Here is a 17,947-nt window from a genome sequence, read left to right as displayed (position 1 = left end):
TATATATATATATATATATATATATATATATATATATAATGTACAGAACATAGCATAATGTATAGAGATGTTGAACACTATGTAGTACAGCTGAAACTAAAGTTAACTTGTGTCAACTACACTCAAATAAAAAAGTTAAAAATATATATATTTTATACAGAAGCTGTATGTTTCTAGCATCACATATATAAGTACGTAAGTTAGACTTAGTGGCACTTACCACATAAAATCAATTTCTCAATGAACACTGATGTTTACCACTTTAAAGACACCTGATACACAGAGATCCAAACTTCTTTATAAAGGTAACTGAGGAAGCCTTACTACTTAGCTTTACTATAATTAATTCTTTGCAACCACATTAAGAGATGAAAAAGGAATACATAAACACAACTTGGGACAAAGCAGATTTTTCTGGAAAGCAAGCTGGAGAGATTCGTTCTCTCAACGACGTAAATGGATCCGTGAAGATCAGGAGCGCTGTACTCTACACGGAGCTCCGTGTTTGGTGTTGGGGATTCGAGTATGACCTGCGCACAGTCCCTGCCCCTACAGAGTGGACAGTCTAGCAAGAGAGACGGGAAAGGGACAACTGTACGAAGGTCGTGAAGACACGCAGCCGGCCTTGTCCCCACACAGCACGGCTGCTCAACCGAAGTGGGCGCTGAGCAGGAGAGGCAGGGAAGAAAAGCTCCCGGGAAGGAAGTGGCCGAGGGACAGCAAATCTGCTGGAGGCAAAGCAACCAGCAAAGGGGCAAGGGACACGGAAGGACACAGCGTCCCAGAGAGAGACCAGCCCTGTGAAGTCCAACAGGCCAGAGAAACAGGGGCATGCGAAAGGGAAAGTGGGGAGACAGGGAGACAGGGAGACCGCTGCAGTTGTCACGGCAACCGGCGACACGAGCTGGGGTTAAGGAAGTGGCAGCGGAGGACAGAGCAGTGGGGATGGAAAGAAGGGGCTTTTGTGACTGATGAAAGGCGGGGCCGTGAGTGCAAAGGCTGGGGCGAGCGGGGCCATCACAGTACTGTTCCTGGAAGTGAGGCCCAGGGGAAGGGGGCTGGAGTGCGGGAGCGGCCGCCGGGCAGAGCCTGAGGTGCCCAGAGGAAATACACGGAGGCAAATTGTAAAGGCAGGTCTGAAGCTTACAAGGAAGATGCAGACTGGAGCTACAGGTTTTGGAGCTCCAAGCACAGTTTACCCCTCACAATGCGTTGCTAACTTCCCTCTGGATTAATTCAGGGGTTAAGCAACCGACTCTTGATTTTGGCTCAGGTCAGGATCTCAGGATCGTGCCCTCAGCAGGGAGTCTGCTGGAGATTCTGGCCGGCTGCCCCTCCCCCCACTCATACTCCCTCCTACTCTCTCCCTCTCTCGAATAAACAAAATCTTCCAAAACTTAATTCAACAAATATTGATTGTGTCCTGCTAGTTGCCAGGCACTGCGCTAGGTGCAGGATTCTGTTTGATGCAAATTAGTAAAAAGAAACAAACAAAAACAAACAAAACCAGTTTGACTTATCGTATGAAAGATGAACACAATTTGATTTGACCAAATCCTATATATTTGGCTTAGCAATTAAAAGTCTTGAAGAGTTATTTAGTCCTGACTATTATAATCCCCATTTCTCACAGAGCAATGAGGTAAAAATAAATACGGTAGCATAAATGATGCTTTGGTTTAATTTAGAAACCATGATAAATAACGAGTAAAATCATTTATCCATCCATATCATTCAGGCTGCTGTCTTTTTCCACATAAATGCATTAGGCAGTCTTAAACTGAAGAAAATTCAAGCTACTCCCCACAAAAAGTTGTACTGTGGATGACACAAGATTCTCTAAAATGAAAGAAAGCTTGATTGGTTTTAACGCTGCCAATTGTTTTTCTTGATTTCTTTTGACGAGTGGTCATATGATGAGATTGAGTTTAGAAGCATAAGCTACTTTTCAGGGAGTCATTTTCCGAGGTAAGTTTCACGCTGAGAATATGGATGATTATTATGGAAGAAAACGGAGAACGTTAACTGTGGGCGAAATTCCAGGACGAACTGCTGCTGGTTTTAGATGTCAAACTGGTTTTTCACATGGACACAAACTCAGAAAATGTACTGAAGAAAAGTAATAAAGATGGGTACCTTTGGAAAAAAGTTTACATGCTTGAAAGAAAGAGTATCCAACTCCCACTGCAGAAAAAAAGTGTAATGCCATTAAATAAGAATATTGGAAAGAAAAAAATAAAATCAAATGTACTTTCAGCAACTAACGCTTTCAGCGGAGCTGAGTTCTCCAAGGACTACAGAGCAAGAAACCTTAGTCAGTGGGCTGGTCTAGTTTACTCAGTACTTCTTACACTCTGTAAGGCTTTTTTCTCTTTGTCTTCACAACAACCCACTTCAGTCAGTAGGCATTATTGTTCCTATTTTCAAACAGCAAAACTAGGCTAAAAGACGAGAAGTGAACCGGCCGGACATCTGACTGAGGTCTGTCTTCCGCTAAGGAATATAAACCTATCCATTTCTATGTCCACTGCTGGTGGTTTGTAGCCCCTAACTGGTTTCTTGGGTTGCTTTAGTCTTTTGCCCTATATCTTCTTTGTCAATTTTCTTCACTTGGAGCATTGCTCACAGTTTTATTTGTGAGTATATTTTTATATTTAATAACTCTTAACTACATAACTTTTAGCTTTGGTTTTCATAGATCCACATGGGGACTGGCCAAGGTTTTGATGCTCCTTCCCATACATTACTGAGGTCTCTGAGCCTTCAGATCAGACAGACCAAATTTAGTCCCATGTTCACCCGTTCAACTAACTAAGGGCCCCAAAGGCCAAATTACTCTCCCCTAAGAGGCCCCGGCTCCAGAGGCAGCTCAAGGGAAACTTTGGGCAACAGAATCATCTTACTTCCAGACTAGCTCCCCGCCACAGTCAGGAAAGCTATTCCATCCTACAGAACGTAGAAAGGAAATGGGTACCACATGGTTAAAACTAGTCTACAAAGATTAAAATAAGAAAATCGACTCTAACAGTTTAATGACTAGCAAAATTACTCTGTTTACCAGCACTTACTTAGAAAAGGCAATCCCTTCTATTGCCTAAGCTGTTCCCTTACTAGAAGCTAATAAGAACCAAGTAATAATCTATCCACATAAGTAGTAAATATGTGTGTGCGTACGCACACGCGTGCCCACATGTACCAGACCAGATTCATATGCTTTCACTTCATTAGTACCATGTTTGACTGTTGTACAATAATCTCGACCACGACTCCTGCCTCGTGCAACAGAGTACAAACGTGACCAAAGACACTTACATACAATTTCAACTTATCGGGACTGAAGAATGCGTTCAGTATCTACATCAAGAGTGACACACCACAGCAGGAAGAGAAGAGTGAACATAGGATACTTTACCATGTTTAGGTGAGAATGACGCTCTAGATCTCATCAGATTGTCAGAAGCAGGTACCACAAACTCAACTGGCTTCACGTTCTTGTCTGTCAGGTTCCTGAAACCGGCTTGTTGGTTCTCAAATGCACTTCGGATATGTTCGAGCTTGAGTTGGACGGTTTGCATCTGAACCTGTGGTTGCGCGAGACTTCTATGAAATATTTTCTGAATTGGGGTCACAACAAATCTTAGAACATGGCTCAGACCCAGATGGTCAGAGAATCAACTTAGAGTTGAAAACAGAACTAAAAAAAGAAAAAAAAAACTTGGAAAGCAACAGAAAACAGATGAAGATCTCAAACAAAACCACTCAAAGAAACTGATCGAGGGGTCATGACATAGGTCTCTGTCTACAGCGCTGGAAGGAGCGAGGGCTGGAAGAGGCGGCACGTGGAGCACAAGAAAGGCACCCGCTAAAGCAGTGTCAGAGCACTGTGTGATGTGTTATCCTGCCCCAGACATCCTACAGTTCTCGGTGTGTTCTAAAAAGCTCCTCCTAGACCCTCCTAGATGATCTGAGGCAGTTAGGGATTAGCTCGGTTGCTTCCAGAAAAGTCACTTGGTTATTGTTGTGGCCACGTTTCTGCTTTTCTGGGACGTCCCCTAAGATCTGCAGCTAAGCATGGTTCTGGATACTGTTCCAAACTTAATAGTCAACCACACCTTTTGGCGACAGATAGCATGACAAAAATCTCTTAGCGCCACTGTCGTGAGGGGGCCTCGGGACAGCGCCAGCAGTGTGGCCCTGCAGGAACCCGGAGGTCTCTACCTTGTTCACGGCAACATCTGGTTGCACCCTACCCCCCAGGAAGCCCCGGAGCATTTCTTTACCCCTTCATGCTCAAACTCAGCAGGAAAGCCAGATCTGTGTCCACACAGCACCTGTTGCTAGTAAGTGCAGCAGGAAAACAAGCTATTTGGAGGAGAATGCTCTTAACAAGGGCCCAGTGTTGCCCTGGGACAACCTTAGCCCCTTCTCTAAGGATGCGCAAACGAGGTATGTAAGAACTCCTAATAGGGGAGAAGAGTTAGAGGAGAATGGCATCACAGCTCATTCTTCACGTTATAGCAAGCGTAAAGCCTTGAGATGCTTTTCTTTTTCAAATCTATGTAGTCAGTTAATTTTTAAGTCATCTCTGCACCCAACATGGGGCTCAAACTGGTGACGCCGAGATCAAGAGTCACAGGCTCTGCCGACTGAGCCCATGGAGAGCTTCAAGGCTTTGGACCCTCCCACGCTTCACAGTGGTACTAATATCACGCCTCATCCTTAAAAGAAGCATGTAACTGCGATTTGACATAAAGTCAGGAGTGAAACTCTTGCCAACGCTACTGGAATTACAGCTTAAAAAAAAAAAAAAATCGTTCGGTTGAAAAAAAAAAAAAAAAAAGCCACTTACCTTGAGTTCAGGAGATAAAATTACATCAAATTCATACTGTAGGGTATCAGGGTCATAATTTATAAAGGGCAAAGCCATCTCAAGAAAATTCTCAATGTCTCGGAGGGCTTTCTGAGCATCTTCTTTAGACTGAAACTTATCGATTTCCTGGTTAGCTAGAAGGCATTCTCCTTCATCACAGCACTGGCGAGCCTGATGAGCAAATCACACACAGACACACACACACACACACACACACACACAAACACACGCACACGCACACACAAAACATGAATGAATACATAGAAATACGTTTGTCTTTTAGGAGTGTTTACCAGTCCTGGCTTCTGTGAATCAGAGTTGTTTTCAGAGCTGTTAAAAATAAAGATATCTGGGTTCTGCCCCCAGAAATTCCGATTCAGCAGCTCCGGGCCCTACGCCAGGCGCTGGGATTTCTGCAGCGCCCCACAGGTAATTCTGAAGACACACAGCCGAGGCTGGGAAGCACTGTACTTATTTCATAATGAGGAACTCATTCTGCAGTAAAGGGTCCGACGGACCTCACAACACTGACACTTCAGCCGCACGATTCCGTCCCCAAGTCAGTAAGTGAAACATGGAACGCGTCGGCAAACATAAAGTGTAACATAAATGGGTGGTGATAGCCAAGGACAAGGACACAAGCCTCCTTGCCGAAGAGGGAGATGTACAGATTCAAGTGTTCGTGTTCAGATACGACATCTGCGAATGATAGCCTCATTCTACATCCCACTTCCGAGGCCAGCTCTTCTCTTCACTGGCTAACTCTGAAAGGGGTCAGACCTCTAGCTTCCCGTCACTGTTTAATTTCTTACTGCGGTACCTATGGCGCGTGGAAGGAGTTGCTGGCTTTAGCAAAATGCCTCTAGGGCTCTGCAAAGTGTGCTGACTGCAAACTCCCACCAGAGGAGAGGAGTCACAGATGCACCCAAAATAGAAAGGAAGCCATCACGACCGCGATCTCAATACTCGGGACAGAAGCCAAAATCCCTACCATACTCCACTTGCCATGAACACAGCAAAGGTACATGCGTTAAATGAACATCATCGAAGCCAATCCTTCAATGTCTCACAAGTTTAATTCCAAAGCTCTCTCAGACAGACCTTTACCCCATAACCATTAAGAAAAAAAAAAAAAATGTTCTCAGGCCTTGTGACACTACCTGCTGTAGGAGCTTATGCATTTTGAAGATCCTGCTAAGCTGTATCCTTCTGGCTTTGATCTCGTTAACCAAAATATCAGAGAGGTACCGGAGCTCGTTGCACCTCTGGCAGATCAAATCAAGGGCATAATGGTGATTTGCAGCAAGTCTGTGTCCGTGTAGTATCACAAAGCGGGCCTTCGCTAACAGATCCTAATTTTGAGAAGGAAGTAAAAACAACAACGGTACGACAGCTGTTCAAAAACAGGAAGCACAAGAAAGTAATTGAGAAGCAAACTGGTTTAGCAGGGCAGAGAGGGTGCCAGAAATACAATTGTATGTCACACTTCTGCGGGCTCTAAAAAAGATTACGGTTGCGTCATTAGCTACAGCAGTGACGCCATCAGGAACCCACGTGGTTCTGGCCCCAGAGCCTGCTCGAGTGTGGATGAGCTTTGCCTTGCCTGATTCCGGGCAGATTTAGAACAGAAGCGCATATACTCGGTGACGTACCCGGGGCCAAATGCAAGCTAATGGGTTTCATACCGTCTGGGCCTTGGCAATCTCCTTAGTCATCATCTGCCTCATTACTGTACACACCTGAAGTGAACACCGCAGGGTCTCCAAGTCTGCAGGGATCTTAGGGGCCTCCACTCGGTCAACGACCGGCATCCCCCCTCCCCTCCTGGGCCCCCACTTGCTCCCAACCTGGCGACTGAAATAGGAGGTGGTGAGGAAATAACTGTGAAGGGAAAACAAGAAAACTAAAGCCCTAACGAGGAAGTGCCCAGCCCACCTAGCTGGAGGGAAGCCCACAGTTAAAGCAGGGAGTTTGGGGGGGGGGGGGTGCGTGTGTGTGTGTGTGTGTGTGTGTCTGTGTGTGTGTGTGGTTTTTAATGGGTATAGTTTCAGATTTGCAAAATGAAAAACTTCTGGCTATCTGTTGCACAACAATGCGACTCTGGTTAACACCACTGAGCTGTATACCGGAAAATGTGGAAGACAGAGGGCACTCGGGCTGCTCAGTGGGTGAAGGCCGGACTCCTGATTTCGGCTCCGGTCCTGATCTCAGGGTCCCGAGACTGAGCCCCACGTCGGGTTCTGTGCCGAGCGTGGAGCCTGCCTGAGATGCTTTCTTTCCCTCTGCCCCTCTCTACCTCACTCATGCCCACTCTCTTTCTCCCTCCCTCTTTCTCGTTCTCAAATAAAATTTTATTTAAATGGTTGTGATAGGGCGCCTGGGTGGCTCAGTGGTTAAGCCGCTGCCTTCGGCTCGGGTCATGATCTCAGGGTCCTGGGATCGAGTCCCACATCGGGCTCTCTGCTCAGCAGGGAGCCTGCTTCCCTCTCTCTCTCTGCCTGCCTCTCTGCCTACTTGTGATTTCTTTCTGTCAAATAAATAAATAAAATCTTTAAAAAAATAAATAAATAAAATAAATGGTTGTGATAGTAAATTTCATTTTATGTGAGGTTTTCTTTTACCGCAAAACTAAAAAAAAATTAAAACAAAAATAACACTCCAAACCGCCCTTATTTCCAAGCCAATTTGCCTTCTTCTTTTTGAAGATTTTATTTATTTATTTATTTGATAGACAGAGATCACAAGCAGGCAGAGAGGAAGGCAGAGAGAGAGAGGAGGAAGCAGGTTCCCCGCTGAGCAGAGAGCCCGATGTGGGGCTCGATCCCAGGACCCTGGGATCATGACAGGAGCTGAAGGCAGAGGCTTTACCCACTAAACCACCCAGCTGCCTCTTGCCTTCTCTTTCTACCATGCCACAGGGATTTATCAATTGCCACGCAGTCACAGCAACCTATAAGCATAATTCTAGAACTGGTCACTGCAGCTGCTGCCTCACAAATTCCAATTTTAGACGCTTACGGTATACCCACAAATCTACTTGTTTGCTGGGAATGCACCTTTAAAAACACCTACGACAGAAGAGCAAAACTAGTTTGTTAACTATGAAAGCCTTGAGTCCAAGCCTTTAAGACCAGCAAAATGAAAACTGTTGGCTCTTTTGATTATTTATTATATGATCATCTATCCCAGGTACTGTGCTAAGTGTTTTACCCACAACATCTAAAAGAATCCTCACAATCATTCTGCAAAGTCAATCACTTTATCCCCAATGTATAGATGCAGACACCAAGGCTGAGAAAATTTAATCAATGTACCCAAGGTCACAAGGCAAGTAAGACTAAGTAGACTCATCTGTCTGAATGGCTGTCTGCTTCAACTGCACAGCCGCACGATGGAGAGTTAAGGAATTACACTCATGTCTATTTCCATCATTTCCAGTACCAAATAGCATTCTTTTTTAAAGATTTTATTATTTATTTGAGAGAGAGAACACACAAGCAAGGGGAGAAGCAGAGAGAGAGGGAGAAGCAGGCTCCCCACCAAGCAAAGAGCCTGACGTACCACTTGATCCCAGGACCCTGATATCATGACCTGAGTCAAAGGCAGATGCTTAACACACTGAGCCACCCAGGCGCCCCTCAAGTAGCATTGTTGATGGGCATTTTTTCTCTAGCTTCTTCAAAATGATTTACACCTTTGTTCCTAATGACAGGTCTGAAACCATTCATATCATCGTCTCAGAGGCCACCTATGACAAGCACAGGACACATCTGCAGTGTCACACCTGGCTCACCTTGATCAGAAAAGAATATAGAACAGTATTATAAACTAATTATACAGACTACTGCGATGAAAGGTGGCCCATAAGGGCTGATATTACGCAAAACCATCAAAATGTAACTATTAGAATAGTGAACATCTCAGTTGGGATCTTACCTGTGAATTTTCATCTAAGTTTTCCAACTTCTTTATTTTTTGTTTTACTTGACCTATGTTCCCGGTTACATCTGCCAACTCTGCTTGCTGGTTCAACAGAAGTTCAACTTCACTCACAAGCTATAAATAGGAAAAAAAATACAAGTCTTAAAAGCCTACAAGGTATTAAGCATTTTCCCTTAATCCAGTTTTGTAGGAAATGCTAGTAAAAAGGACAGCAACACGGAAAAACGGCATGTGTTATTTTATTCTCAGAAACTGCTATACTCTATTAAAATCTAACCTCCTGGATCTCGGGGTGTGCTCATGAGATAGAAGATATCACTATGTACACAGGCAGATATATGCGGACATGTACCAAAGTGTATGCATGTGTATTTACTTGCATATTATATTCCCAAGCTCTGTGGTCAGTGGTCCTGGGAACAAAGACCCTCCAGTAGTAATGAACACAGCTGGAACCTAGAAAAAGAACCCAGGGCTCCTCAGCCAGATGGATGATTCCAGGACTAAGGCAGAGTACGTATGAAATGAACTTGGAATATCTCTTTATCCCAGAAAGTAAGGAAGGGATGACAATAAAGTCTGGCCATGTCACAAGGACACAGTAGTCAGTCTGAAACACCAAAATCGTGAAGAACAAAGAATGACAAACCATCACAAAACTGGGAAGTCACGAACCCTCAAATCAGATACACAAAGAAACGGGGAGAGGGAGAACCCTGGCCCCCAGCGGCACATCTGTGGGAACTGGGGAATACGGAGGGCAGAGTGAAATGGGAAAATCAGCATTCTGCAACCATCATAGTAAGGACGGGCAGAAGCAAGAATCATTCATCGATGCTAAACCCACCCAGAACTTTTGATAAGCAGCAAAAAGGTTATATGACCTTACATTTTCTCCCCACCCACTTCTTACTAGTTACAAGCAGAAGGAGAGTCATGATACCGTGGAGAACTTCTACAGCACCCCAACAGGGTGATCGGAGCGCACATCAACAAGGAGGGGCAGGAGGACCCCACTTACCACCGAATGGAAGAACACGTCACTTACATAGTACGCGTGCTGGTCACACAAAGATTAATCTAATCGTGAGAAAATGTCAGACAAATGGGAGACGAAGAACATTTTATGTGAAAAAGAACTGTACTCTTCAAAAATGGCGGTGTCATAAAAGACAAAGAAAGGCAATGGAAATCTTCTGGATTAAAGGGGACTAGACATGACAACTTATACAGTACCTGACCCTCTAAGGCTGAATCCTGTACTGGAGGGGGAAGAGATGATAGAAATGACATCATTGAATCAATCATTAAAACTGGAATACCAACAGTAGGTCATGTAAAATACTGCATCCTTTAAATGTCCGGAATTTGATCACTGGACTGTGGCTATGCAAGAGGATATTCCTATCCTGTATATTCAAGAATATTTCAAGTTTGAGAATATGTAAACTCTTCTGGATGGCTGGAATTTACAAACAAGATTTTTTTGAAGTTAAGCTTCTACCTATAGAACCTTTTTGCAGGTGACCATGAGATACAGATCATGTCAGTGAAATTCAAATCCAAGACCAAGGACGACAACACTGATTAGCAAGGCAACAAGGATTTAAAGAAACAATAGAACTATAGGGCAAGAATTTTCTCTGGGTGGCAAATTAACAAGGAAGTAGAGGCACAATGGGTGTGCTTGGGAAGGAGTTATTTTTTCATGTGTTCGGTTGAGGAGAAAGACCCAAATATCCAGAAGGCCCAAGAGCAACCTGGCCTATTCTTTCCTTAAGGAAGGTTTCATAGAGAGCACCACTTTCCAAAATCTGCTGGCATCACAGGAGGGAAAGGGCTGGAGGCACCTGATCCCGTGTTCAGAACAGATGAAATACCGAGCGAGTGTGAAAGTCGTGTGGGGGAAACAGGCTGACCCCATTCAAGAGAGAAAAGTAGGGAGCTTTCCTCGGACCTCCCGGTAAAGGACTATGAGAGAGACTGCGAGGAGCCTGACCCCATGGGATGCATTTTCCAGAAGCTTCCGACAAGAAGGTACTTCTTTGTGACCTTTACCAAAATGTATAATTAGACACAGTTTCACTTCATGCATTAGGCTTGTCATAGAAATAAATGATTGGAGCTGAAAAATTTTCTGTTTTATCATGTTAAATATGGTCAGTATAGGTATATGGTATTAAAAAAAAAATCAAGAAGGAAGTAGGTATTATTTCCTTGGAAAGCTGAAAGGAAATTTCAGGCTGAAAGCATTTTATATGTAAAATAAATTACAATAATAAACATCAGGGTGAACAGCAACTTAGTCCTGTCTTACATGTCAGAACTCATGTGCTTGCTCATAGGACATTAGTAAGCAAGAAAGACAACTCGGAGAGGTGGGTGGGGGATGGGAGTCACTGGGGGATGGGCAACAAGGAGAGCACGCGATGGAATGAGCCCTGGGCATCATAGGCAAGTGACAAATCACTAAATTCTACCCCGAAACTAATAATATGCTATATGTTAATTAAACTGAATTTAAATAATTTTTTTTTAAAAGAAAGACATCCTGGCAGGGTTCACTCACATCTGCCCCCTCTTCATCTCTCTCTGGGTATAAAGGGGCATCTTGTAAGATTATATTTCTGATGATCAAGGAGTGAGAATCTCTGGCATATCGGAAAAAAAATGTGGAAAGGAGTGTTTTTACTGACCTCTTGAAAATCCTGCTCGAACTTCCATAGTTGCAAATACTGCTGCATTTTTAGTTGGTGTTTCTCCCAAAATCCATCAAAAGCGATCTCCATATCATGTACTTGAGTCAGCAACCTTAACAAAGCAAAGTCATTAGAAGCCCTTCTCGTCTTGTAGGTATGTACATAAGCCCGGTCTGGACATTAAAAATCAGAGGCAAAGTCAGAGGCCGTGACACTCGGTCCACGAATAGACCATCGATGTCCACAGAACCTCTTGTACAAGCCAACTATTCTCTGGGAGACAACCAGGGAAGGTGTTCTGATTCCCAGAGGTCCAGGAATATTTTCATGCCTAACAGATGGCAGCGAAATGCAGAATTCCCTTTCAGAGGGATAAAATAAGAAACTTCAAACCAAAAGGAGAGTACTCACTTGTTAACAGTCTGCCAGTCCCCATTCACGTGGTGACGGTGTTCGAGCCTTGAACCGACAGGGTCTTCGGCGCTGGGCACTTCCAGACTTGTGAGGAGGATTTTCCCCTCTTTGGTTACTGCTGTAATATCGTTCTGTAAAAAGGCACAGTGGGATGTAGTAGCCTAATCGGAATGACCTAAAGAGAAGGAAGCATACACCTACAGCAAGCAGAAGACAAACGGCCGTTCTAGAACAGCCTCTACTGAGGACATCAGTGCCACGGAATTCAAAACCCATGAGGATCTCCAAGAAGCCTCTGGCTGGGGAGACGGAAGCTGCAATCACTGTTTCTACAAGATCTTTACGGGCGGAAGTACTTCATGCTCCAGTTGTCGCTTCCTTCTCTTACTGGTAGAAATCTCTAGTTTATTCTGTTCTACGAATATTTTCAATGTGCTCCAACAAAGCAGGAATAGCGCGGTACACTCCAGTGGAGTCCAGGGCCTTTCCTACTAATCCGTAATCATGACCAAGTGCTGACCGCCCTAAGTAGGACGTTACTGCACGTTTGGGTTAATTAATTCATCATGAAGCATATGCTTCTTTTTCTGTAAAGATTTTATTTATTTGTTTGACAAAGAGAGAGATCACAAGTAGGCAGAGAGGCAGGCAGAGAAAGAGGGGGAAGCAGGCTCCCCACTGAGCAGAGAGCCCAATGTCGGACTCGATCCCAGGACCCTGAGATCATGACCTGAGCCAAAGGCAGAGGCCTTAACCTACTGAGCCACCCAGGTGCCCCACATATGCTTCTTTCTATTCAGAAGGTCTGGTGGGTAGATTTTTCAGGCATCTAAGAGTGATCTGTGACCTCCTTCAGGAGATCCAAGGGTCCTCTGAAACATTAAGCAAAAAATCCAGGCATACATGTGTTTGTCTGGGAACAGGTTTTGTGACACCAGCCGCCACAAGTGAGAACACAGGAAGCGCACATGTTTACGAAGCACCAGCTACGTGCCGAGCTGTCGTGCACACACCGCATACTCCATTTCGTCCTCACAGCGACCCTACAACGTGCACAAGCTTCATCAGCACCAGCCTCGTTGTGCTCGTAAGTTAACTCCACCTCGGAGAGAGGAGAAGCCAATTCTCTGATCACGCAACTCAGGAGGGACAGAGCTACCTTTCCTTGAACAGTTTTACGTTTAGACTACGATTCAAAATTTCAGTTTCTCTCCTCTTCTTAATTTAAAAATGTCACCTCAAAAAAAAATTAAAAATTAAATAAAAATATCACCTCGACACAGAGCATCTACCTGGGAGGGCCCCCCCAGCAAGCCTACTGTCATAGGAAGGATGTGAATTATTGCATAGGTGCTTCTTTAGATCAATCGTTTTCTTTTTTTCGTCTTCAGATCATTCTTCAACTTTCTGGGGAAGGTGAATCTCAGAGCACTTGGTGGTTGTCTGAATGGTGACTCGGAATCCTTCAAAAGCCAACACTCCAGACAGCTGCGCAGGAGGGCAAAATAAGCTTGCCATCTAAGGTCTACAGCACGAAACATCAAGAACCAGGACTCTGGGGGCTCCTGTTATCAAAGCACGCAGCTCTTGGTTTCGGGGTCATCGGTTCAAGCCCCACGCTGGGCATGGAGCCTGCTTAAAAAAACAAACAAACTAGTACTCTATGGAAAAGCAAGCTTGTAACCAATTTGGTGATGTTTGCCTTGGTCATAGGTCTCCTGCCTCCTCCTCCGCTTCTCCTTCTCCATTTCACGTTGCTCCTGTGGTGGATACTGAACTAGAACACCTGTCTGCCTTTTGATTCGCCAGCTTGCCAGATGAGAGGGCCTTTTGATGAGACAAAGAATACACGATAACGAAGATGATCCTAGGTTTCTATTTCTGGGGCACTTAAAAACCATCCTATGAACAAATAAAGCACTTCACAGGAGAAGGCACCATTTGCAAAGGGGACCGTTGCATTCAACACACCCAGGACATTCTCCCTACCCACCAATCAGCATGAAATAGACAGGCACTGAACACCTCTCTAGGAAAAGAAAGACCACGGAGAACGTTCATTTGTTGACTCTACCAGACATACCTTTAACATGTGATACCTTTCAGCACGAACTGCAAGGATTTCTTCTATTGAAGGAATGTCATCTGGTAGTTCTGTCTCTGCCAGTTCAGTTCCAAAGGACTGTAACATCTGAGCCATTTCTTTCACTGTGAGAGCAAAATTTTCTATAGCCTGCAAAGAGCCAATGAACCTTTTAATTCCATGGAAACGGCCATGGACCAGTAACTGTATTTACTTTTATTTAGCTCTGACAATGCACATATACGATGACCTCTCCTCTGCTAAGAAAAGGTGACGTTGCCCTTGGCAATCAAATCCAATTTTGCATCTGAGCCTCTATGAAACTAATGCAAGGTGAAGAGTTTTCTCGAATGCCTTTTATCCAAACATCTGTACTTATTTCTTGAACATCATCGAAAACAAATTTCTTTTTTTAAGTTTCTTTTTTCTAGTCATCTCTACACCCAACGTGGGGCTCAAACTCATGACCCTGAGATTATGACCCTCAAACTCCTCCAACTGAACCAGCGAGGCATCACTGAAAATATCTTAAAGATGCCATGTACTGAGAAATTTGTTTTCTGCCTTGGTTTAGGCCTATCCTATTAAACTCTGCAAGTGTAAAACGGCTTTCTATGAACTCTACTTCTGAGAGATGAGAACATCAAAGCCACTTGATGTTCTTTATTATAACTTATGAGCAAGCATTAGCGTTCCAAACACAGCAATGGACAAAGGTGATGGGGGAACAAACTGGTCACGACAATTCATTCAGGCAGAAGACTTGAAACTGTGATCCCAAAGGCCCTGTTGCCCTAAAATGTCAAGGAAGGTTGTATGGTTGATTGTTTCCAAAATCAATTACTCAGGAAAAAAAGGGGGGGCAGCATGTAGAGACCATATAAAGGTTATGTTTCCCACACAGCTCAAGGTAATCTGCTCTTTCATTTAAAGTGTCATGGGTTATTAAAGGCTAGACACCACTAATTTGGACAATACACTTTTCATATGAGTGAACAGAACTGCTGAATGACAAATAAAGATGAACATAGAATCCTGATTTAATTCAATATCACTTCCTTCAGAAGGGTTCCCTAATCTCGGGGATGTGGAGTAAAGAGCCTTACGCTATAAACTCACACCTTGAGGCACGGGGCCCTTGCCTATTTGTAAATCTCTCGGACAGAAGGCATCTCTGCTATCATTCTAACAGCCTCAGAAGCATCACTCGAACGAGAGGAATACTACTACTCACACTTCTTGAGGGCTGCTTCTCTCATTTGATCTTCCCAGTAGCCCTAGGAGCTAAAGTACTATTATTCCCACTTTATAGTTGGGAAAACCGAGACACAGCGGGTATATAACTCGTGCCAGGTTATATAGCTAAAACTCAGCAGTGCTAAAATTTGAACCCAAACCCTTTGTTTCTTCAAGTTACTACAAGGCCACCAGGAGGGGGTGGGCGGAGCATGATCGCCTTACTCCCTAGGCCCCTCCTTCAATGGCCATCCTCAGTGACTCTGCAGCATTCCTAAATATTTCCTCTGAAAGAAAATCGAGATGTTGAATTATATGTTTTTCAAAAATAGGCGCCCCAGATACCTGTTTTTCCCAAAGAGGAAAAAAAAATTCTCGAACTAGATTTAAAGGTGAATACGAACTATAGGCTCTACAGTAAGGGCGAAGACAACATACATTTCTGAAGATGATCCATTCACTGTGGCAGTACTGCAAGGTGCCGCCTAACTCAGGGGTTAACTGCTTGTCATCAATGTATGTCAGCAAATCACTAACTGAGCTCAGCATAACCACCTATATAAATAAGCAAGAAAGATACCGTTAACTGCCCTTCGTGGCATCCCTCCATTCAACTGTACAATGAACTTCAGCATTCATCAGCACAAAGTTATCTTATATAAATGGTTCTAACAGTCCTCTCCTGTACCCCCCCCCCACACATGTACGCACTACCTTCTTTAGGTAGTAACCATTTTAATTTATGAAACATTTCTCTGTAAAGCAAAACTGATCTCCATAGAAACCCAAATACCTAATTCTCCTTGATCTAATATTTTGTACTGTTAATGGCCAACCTTCTGAAAGAATGTTACGCCTACACCAAAGTAAAAGGGCTTCAATGCGGTAAGTTAGAACTTAGGAGGAGGGACTGGTCTTTGCAAAAGTATCACAATTTATGAGGGCTCTATTCCTTACCCTGAAAACGTATAAAAATAGCTTTAAAAAAAAAGATCATGGTACTATGAACTAGCTCAGGATGTAAGTTCATGGGAGTCAAATACATAAAACACACACGCAATTTTTTTTCTAAAAATAAAATGTCCTGATTTTATACACACGCACGCATACATACACACACACACATATATAACATATGTGACAAAGATATTTTTCAAAAGGAATTGCTCATTATAAACTGATTAGACTATTCCTTTATTTTAACAACAAAAGCAAGACTTTTAGGCATTTCAAATTTATAGTTTGGGAAGACAAATTCTATCTTTCTCTTCTAAATGCTTTGTGAGCACAGGTAAAACATCAACAGCATGGTACAAATTCTTTATGAGAATTAAAGAGAGAAAAAACATTTAAATAAAGTACTCTTACTGGTAATTTGAGCATGAAGTCTTCCTGGCTAAATCGAAATCCAATGTCTGTGAAAGTTCGTTGAAGAAAACTGGTAGGACGCAGAACCAAAACCAAGTGCAAGTTCCCAGGAAAAGAAACCTGCAGAAAGAAAAAACTGTCAAAACATCCACTCAAGTGAGCACGTAGCAGAAAATATGTAATGAAAGGAACTGACTTTGAAAGTAATAAAGGCCACTAAAAGGACAAAACTTTAAAAATGGATATTGATACAATCTAAAAACATGGAAATGGAAATAAAACTAGTGTAAGGTCATCAGATCAGACCCTCGCAACATCCACAGCCTGGAATTTTCTCACACTACAGTAAATCCCAAGTTACAGAGAATTCTACTCTTGAACTTCATTTTATTTTTTTTTAAGATTTTATTTATTTATTTGACAGAGACACAGTGAGAGAGGGAACACAAGGAGAGAGAGTGGGAGAGGGAGAAACAGGCTCCCTGCTGGGCAGGAAGCCCGAAGCAGGGCTCGATCCCAGACCTGAGCTGAAAGCAGAGGCTTAAACCACTGAGCCTCCCAGGCGCCCCTTGAACTTCATTTTAAAGTTAGTCATTTGCACTTGAATTGCATTTATTCTCTGGGAAACAGAATTGAAAGGCAGGATCCTGGGATAACCCTGCAAACCAAAAGGAGCTTCAATACTGTGTACCTGCACTAAAAAAAAAAAAAAAAAAAAGGAAGCAACTTGTGCTGTGGAATCTTATTTCTAGTTTCACCCAAGCAACACTCACTGAGTATCATCTCCATGTCCACTCCCTGAAGTTAAGTGCATGATTGTCACGCACCATTAGCATTCAGTGCGCCCAAATTAATAAGATGTAGTCCCCACCCAGCTTGCAAGAAAATGACAGTCTACCAGTGCATACATCAATAACTGTCACTCTATAACCCAAGTTAGTAAGTGAGATGAAGGAAATATAGAATACTATGCAACAGGAAGTGATAGTACAGGGCATCCTAGACCTAGGAAGGTCAAAACAATCTCTCTGAAGCATAAAAAGGAATTAATTGGGTCAGAATGTCATTCTGGAGCACTAATGTTTCTAGAATACTAAGATGCAATAGGCGGCCAAGACATAATTACTACAAGACCAGGAGGGCACTATGTAAAATTAGTGAGATTTAAAATAGTATGGTCCAATATTCATATGGGCCAATATTCATATTCAATATACATCAAATGCCTACGAGGTCAAGTAACTTGTAACTTTATCATAGTACCTCTTGGAAATAATCCTGAGAAGTAGGTCCCAGTCAAGAAAGGTGGAGGAAAATGATGCCAGGGAGTGTGGC

At 43.3% G+C, this 17,947-nt stretch overlaps 1 protein-coding gene across 1 annotated transcript in view; it reads right to left on the bottom strand.

The window, feature by feature from the left end:
- Nucleotides 1-17,947, bottom strand: part of MCF2 (MCF.2 cell line derived transforming sequence) — a 59,692-nt gene that overhangs the window by 19,842 nt on the left and 21,903 nt on the right. Inside the window, exons 4-12 of the mRNA XM_059386041.1 lie at nt 16,613-16,732; nt 15,683-15,799; nt 14,009-14,158; nt 11,923-12,056; nt 11,509-11,623; nt 8,807-8,926; nt 6,031-6,222; nt 4,850-5,041; nt 3,413-3,581 (exon numbers count right to left, since the gene is read on the bottom strand). Of these exons, the coding sequence (XP_059242024.1) occupies nt 3,413-3,581; nt 4,850-5,041; nt 6,031-6,222; nt 8,807-8,926; nt 11,509-11,623; nt 11,923-12,056; nt 14,009-14,158; nt 15,683-15,799; nt 16,613-16,732 (1,309 nt within the window). The remainder of the gene's footprint in view (nt 1-3,412; nt 3,582-4,849; nt 5,042-6,030; nt 6,223-8,806; nt 8,927-11,508; nt 11,624-11,922; nt 12,057-14,008; nt 14,159-15,682; nt 15,800-16,612; nt 16,733-17,947) is intronic.

The sequence above is a fragment of the Mustela nigripes genome, chromosome X, assembly GCF_022355385.1.
Source record: "Mustela nigripes isolate SB6536 chromosome X, MUSNIG.SB6536, whole genome shotgun sequence".
NCBI classification, from domain to species: domain Eukaryota; kingdom Metazoa; phylum Chordata; class Mammalia; order Carnivora; family Mustelidae; genus Mustela; species Mustela nigripes.
The sequence above is the reverse complement of the archived record's forward strand: the minus strand, read 5'-3'. Positions and strand labels throughout refer to the sequence as shown.